Raw genomic sequence first — 6,000 nt, 5'->3', positions numbered from 1 at the left:
TAAGCTGACTAATTTTTTAAAATGTAAATAAGTTTTATTTTAAAACTTTATCATAAATAAAAACATTATCATTTGTTATAAACGGAGGATAACCTTAAAAACACAAGCAACACAAACCCATTAATTTCTTCAATAAAGAGCTGTCAGGCTCAGTTCTAGTTTCTGGGGTTCACGAAGTGACCAAGACAGAGAGAAGCGATCGAGATAAATTAATGCCCGATAGTAACTGATACCAGGTAGAAAACAGAAAGTGACTTCGGAGGGTTACTTTAAATTGGGGGGGGGGGGGCGGTCGGAAGGGCTCCCCTGGAGATGTCATTTGAGCAGAGTCGAAGGAACCGGCACAGCTAACCACCTTAACACCAAAAACGGAAACCAGGTCATTACATCTCCACCAGACACTGTTGCCTGCAGAAGGCTGTGGGGGAGCCAGAAGCAGGAAAGGAGCAAGTGTTAGAGGCGTGCTCACACCCAGCTGCGACTTTCTGCAAAACAAGGAGGACAGAGAGAAGGCCGCCGCTTTCTCGAGTGGTTCCAGGCTGTTTAATTCTCTGTACGACTAAATCAAGTCGGGTACCCGCAGCGGAAAGCATCCCACCTCTGCAAACAGGGCAACCTGAGAAGGTGGCAGGCTGTAACCACACCGATTGACAAATTGGTAAACTGAGTCCAAGAAAAGTTAAATCGCTGTCCCAGATCAGAACTGGGACACGAACCCTGAACTCTTTTTACGTCCAGCCCGGTGGCTCCGCATCACGTGGGTCCCAGGATGGGCCGACAGGTGCACGCTGGCTCCTGCAGGACACGGCAGACTCCCAATCCTGCGATCCGCATTCCAGGCCTCCCGTTAGCCCCTTCCCAGGAGCGGCTCAAAACGCGGAGCGGCGGAATCTGCGGAGCAGGATCCAAAGCACGGCCGCCGGCCCAGAGCATGCGCAGTAGCCCGGCCCAGCCGGGCCGCGCTCGGCGCTGGGGGAGGGTCATCCGAGGCTGACGTCCGCTACGCCGGCGTCAGCGCCCCGTGAAGAGGAGGGCGAAGACTCCATCCGCCATGTTGGATGCCGCAGATTCGCCATAACCTCGCCGGCTCTTTTCTTAAAAAAATAAAAATAAAAAGCGAAGCATCAGCGGGGCGCCCCGCCTTCTCGGTCGGCGCGGGAGGGGGCCCGGAAGAGCCCGAGGCTTTTTTTTCCTCCGCGGTGGGGGCGTTGCCATGGAGACGCAGGCGGCAGGTGAGCCGGGCTGGGGGTTGGGGTGGGGATGAGGTGGGGGTGGGGCGGCGCGCGGCGCGCGGGAAGCCGTTTCGAGCTTGGAGTTGGGAAGCAGCGCGCGGGCCGCCGGGCGGCGGAGGGATCCGCGGCGAGGGGCGGAGAGCGGACGTAGCGGCGTCCTTCGACGGCACGTTCAGTCGTTGGCGGTATCCCGCCGCCTTGGGTTTTTATTAAAAAAAAAAAAGTAGCGAGGGTGCTCGCGGAAAAGCGAGCCGGGGAGGCGGTGCGCGTGCGCAGGGCCGTTTCCAGGGTAACCGTCAGGGCTGGGGCGCGCGCCGCGGACGGAGCGCAGGCGTCCTGGCGGGCGGCAGGTTCGAATCCCGGCGCTGCCAACTCTTTGGCCGCGGGCACCGTGGCTGGGTCCCCTTCTTGCCTGGCCTCGGTTTCCTCCTCCGTGAAACGGGCAGCTCCTTTAGAGCCACGTGCTTGGCCAGGATGTTTTGAAGGGACAGGGTTTGACTGAGCTGCCCAAGGAAAGTTGCCGTGTGTCCTCTAGAGGGAGCCATGAACGCGAGGGATCGGCGTTGTTGCTGCGGGTAACCGTGTAACACGCTGTGATCAATTATGCATTAAGTTCCCCTCAACGGCCGCCCAGCTCTGCGGGGCCATGTTCCCGGCCCTTTAAAGTTAAGCTCAAATGCCACCTCCTCCATGCAGCCGTCCCTGGCTTCGCGGCCCAAGCAGCCCTTCCGTTCGCTGGATGCAATAGCGTGATGGGCCCTCCACGGAACACCTGGTCCAAGACTCTTAACCTTGAGCCTGGCGTCCTTCGTCTGTGGTCAACAATAGCTTGCACGCCCGGGCACTGACCTCCCGCTTTTCGCTGTTCTCCCAACAACTCGAATTCGTGTGTCATTTGCTGATGAGGAACAAAAGTTCAGAGAGGTCAACCTCATACAGTTATAAAACGGCGGAGCTGATGCTTTACAAATCGGCTTCCTCCCACTGGGGATGACGTCCAAGCTCTTGCGTGCCTGCCTGGCTTGTCCTTTCATCCCCGAGGTCAGCGCTGGGCCCCCTGTAGGTGCTTAGGATGTGTTTCCTGAGTGGAAGAATGAGTGAGCTAGCTGGTCACCTCCTGCCCCTTCCAGTCTGGTGTCTTTGCAGAGCCCAGTGACCTTTTGGAAATACAAACTTAGGTCGCAGGGGCTCGCCCTGCACAACTGCGGCTTCCAGCCTGGTATCCTGAGCCTGCAGCTCCTGTTGGCGCCGCGTTAGTGAGTGGCTCCAGGAGAAGACACCTGGAGCTTGTTGGCTGGCTGGCTGGCTGGCGCCACGCCCCGACCCCCAGGGGCACCTGTTTGGCTTTGCATGGTGCCCCACGTGCCAGGCAGGGACAAAGGGCAGTTCACGCCTTGGTCCTGCCCTCATCCCACTGTCATGTCAGATTTGGGGGTGTGTGTGTGTGTGTGTGTGTGTGTGTGTGTGTGTAGTGGAGTGAGGGAGCCGACCTCAAGCCAGAGGGGTGGGTCCGGAGCCCTGAGTGACGTCTCATGCTTTCTTCAAACGATGACTTCTCCTGGATTTGGTGCCCGCGTGTCCCAGGTCATTCTGCTGGTGATAGAGTGAACGGCCTGCCTCTCCTCTTCTGGAGTTGACCCAACAGCTTTTAAAAAGAAACCTGGGCATTTGTTGTAGTTTCCTTCGATTTCCAGCTGTAATAAATGAGAAAAGATCATACTTTTAAATGTATTACTGTTAACTTGTGGGCAGCTATTTCTGGAGAGTTTTCTATTTTGTTTGGCTCTTAGGTTAATTTAGAAGAGGCAGTGGAGTAACTAACAAGCTGGAGCTGCATGAGCTCTGTAGGGTGTAGCTTGTAGGTGGTACCCTAGCTGGATGGTCATTGCTGTAAACTGGAGATTGATTACTGCGTTGCTCCCTTCACAGCCGCCTGATAAAATGGTTCCTGTTTCTTTTCTCCCCTTACCTTATAATTTACATGACAACTTTTCAAAGATAGCTGTCCTGAAGTAGAATTAAGTTTCTGCCTGGGGCGAGGGCAGTCAAGAGTTAGATATATTGAAAAGACTCTCCTTAATTGCATTGCCTTTTGTAGGTAGTTTCATGCATGCAGCCTCTCAAAACCTCCCCCTCAAGATGGGCTGATTTAATTATGGAGAAGGATTTAGCCTGGAGTTCAGTTTTCTGTCTGTTCTCAGCTGTTTATCCTGTTAAACTTTCACTGTCATTGAAACTTCTCAAGGGCAGGTGTCAACTGTAAGAGCTGGAACAATTGGGAGAGTGGAAAGAAGTGTGCTCTGCCTGCAGCGATCTGCTCCTTCCCGGGTTCCTGACCTGAAGGAAGGCATGTGACTCTTGGAACCGCATCTGCAAAAGGAGACACAATCCTGCCCCTCCTCAGAGTGGAGTGCCCTCTGGGTGCTGGTGGCCCTGTTCCTTCTCCCTTCCCTCCCTGGGCCCGGTCTTTCTATTGTGTAGCTCGTTACTTTTTGAAAACATTTGTGGATGGAAAGGTGGGATAGACTGATTAATTTTTTAAAAGAAAAGAAGTGATCGGGGAGTGAAGCAAATAAATGTAGTAAACATGTATTACAGGCTTGAAGCGGCTTCCCTTTTGTTTTTGCAAGGAACGTATGAAATATATAGATAATTGCGTTTGCTTGTAAAAGGATTACGCTTGGCATATTAATATAAAAACGGATTTTAAATTGGGGACAGACTTTTCATTGTTCTTTTAAATCGTGTAACAAACGCAGCTGCAAACCATTGCACTCTGGAATCTGGCACCTTTGTGCCCCCAAATGAGTCTGGGCTGGGGCAGGATGGGCTGGGAAGGGACCTGGCTTCAGAGGCAGCCTCTGGCCTTGCTGGGGACCCAGGAGGATGAGGGGACCAGCCCAGCCATCGCACCTGGAGCCAAGGAACGGCAGGGTTTGGGAGCAATGTTCTGGAAAATGAGGGTCTTGGGTGTGCTGGCCTCCTGCAGTGGCGGGTAACTGCCACACCATGGCTCCTTGTGGGGCCCTCACTGGCTTCCTTCTTGGTGTCCAGTATTCTCTTCATCTCTCTGCCAGTGGGCCTCTTCCCCAGGGGCCACTGTCACTTCTCTGCCCCTTAGGACTTTTTGTTCCTTCTCCTCTTTTCTCTCTCTCTTTTCTTTTTTTTATTTTTTACTACCAAGCAGATTCCCCAGTTCACCCAAGTGTTTGTACCAAACTTTGTGCCGGGAGCTGGAGATGCAAAGTCGACTGTGACACTCTTTCCTCTTGAGGATCTCGTGCAGTCCTAGCCCTGGAAAACCACCTCCTCGAGGGAGAAGGGGCCACGAGCAGGGATGGGAGTGAGCCCCGAGAATGGAGGGCTGCAGAGCCGGTGCACTTAGCCCAGTCCAGGGATTTGGGAGGGCTTCCTGAAGGAGGTGCCTGAGCTGGACCTTGCAGGGTGAGCAGAGGCACCCCACAGAGGGGACGGTGGTGCAGAGGCACAGGTGTGACACACCCACAGGTGTGACGAGATGAGCACTGAGGCCGGGGCAGGGGTGGGGGTGTGGAGGTCTGTGGCGAAGGGTCTCTTGAGCAGTGGGAAGCTTGAGTCTTTATTATGAACACTGAGGACCGAAGGATAAGGAGGCCAGCCAGTTTGCATTTCAGCAGCCGCCTAAAGACGCTTCTTTTTGAGGTGTAATTTGCGTACAGTGAAAGGCACAGACCTTAAGTGGACAGTTTGACCACCCATGTGACCCACACCCCTAACAGTGTATAGGACTTTCTTTTATCACCCCGAAAGTTCTCTCATTCCCCTTCGCACCCAGTCCCTGCCCCTCACTCCCAGCGGCCACTAGTCTGAGTTCTGTCATCATCCATTGGTTTTGCCTTTTGTAGAACATCATATAATTCTTTCATGCCTGGCTTTTTCCGCTCAGCATCAAGTTTTTGAGATTCAGTATTTTGTTTCTTTTTATGCTAAATAGTATTCCATTGTATGGATGTGCAGGTTTGTTTATGTGATAAAAACCTGGGCTCATTTCCAGTTTTTGGTTATTGTGAATAAAGCTGCAAGGAACATTCTTGAACAAGGCTTTTTGTAGACATATATTTTCATTTCTTTTGGGTAAATAAATACCAAGTCGTGGATTTGCTGGGTTGTAGGGTAAAGGTATATTTAACTTTTCAAGAAACTTCCAAATAGCTTTCAGGAGGAGTTGTACCATTTTACACTCCTGCCAGCAGTGGAAGGGAATCCTCCTTGCTGGTGCCACATCCTCCCGACCTTTGGTGTCGTCAGTCTTTTGCCTTTTATCTATTCTAGAGGGTGTGCGGTGGCATCTCATTTAATTTGCATTTCCCTGATGACCAGTGATGTTGAGCACTTTTTCTTGTGCTTATTGGCCGATGGTTTAGCCAAGAGAAATGAAACACGTCCATGTGAAGACATGTATGCAATGAGATGTATGCATGCATGCATGCATGCATGTATTCATAGCAGCTTTCTTTGTAATAGGCCAAAACTGGAACCAAGCCAAGTGCTCCTCACCTGGTGACTAGCTGAAGGAATTGTGGTATATCCAAAAATGGGACACTACTCAGCGACAAAAATGAATGAACCAGTGCGGTAGCAACATGGATTAATCTCAAAAACATGTTAAGTGCAAGAAGCCAGGCACAAAAGACTGTTTACTGCGAGGAAGTGGAGGGATCGGAGCCTTGTACACTGTTGATCGGCGTGTGAAATGGTTGCAGCCACTGAGGAAAAGAGTACGGCACTT

General features: G+C 52.1%; 1 protein-coding gene across 7 annotated transcripts in view; it reads left to right on the top strand.

Annotated features, from left to right (window-relative positions):
- Positions 1-759: 759 nt before the first annotated feature.
- Positions 760-6,000, top strand: part of ZFAT (zinc finger and AT-hook domain containing) — a 204,693-nt gene continuing 199,452 nt past the window's right edge. For all 7 annotated transcript variants that reach the window (XR_011543242.1, XR_011543241.1, XR_011543240.1 and 4 more), the window contains exon 1: positions 760-1,232. Coding sequence is in view for 4 of the 7 variants with exons in the window: in XM_008518448.2 (XP_008516670.2) it covers positions 1,214-1,232 (19 nt within the window). In the remaining 3 variants the exon portion in view is untranslated. The remainder of the gene's footprint in view (positions 1,233-6,000) is intronic.

Source organism: Equus przewalskii, chromosome 8, assembly GCF_037783145.1.
Source record: "Equus przewalskii isolate Varuska chromosome 8, EquPr2, whole genome shotgun sequence".
NCBI classification, from domain to species: Eukaryota; Metazoa; Chordata; class Mammalia; order Perissodactyla; family Equidae; genus Equus; species Equus przewalskii.
This window is presented reverse-complemented; position numbering and strand designations above follow the sequence as displayed.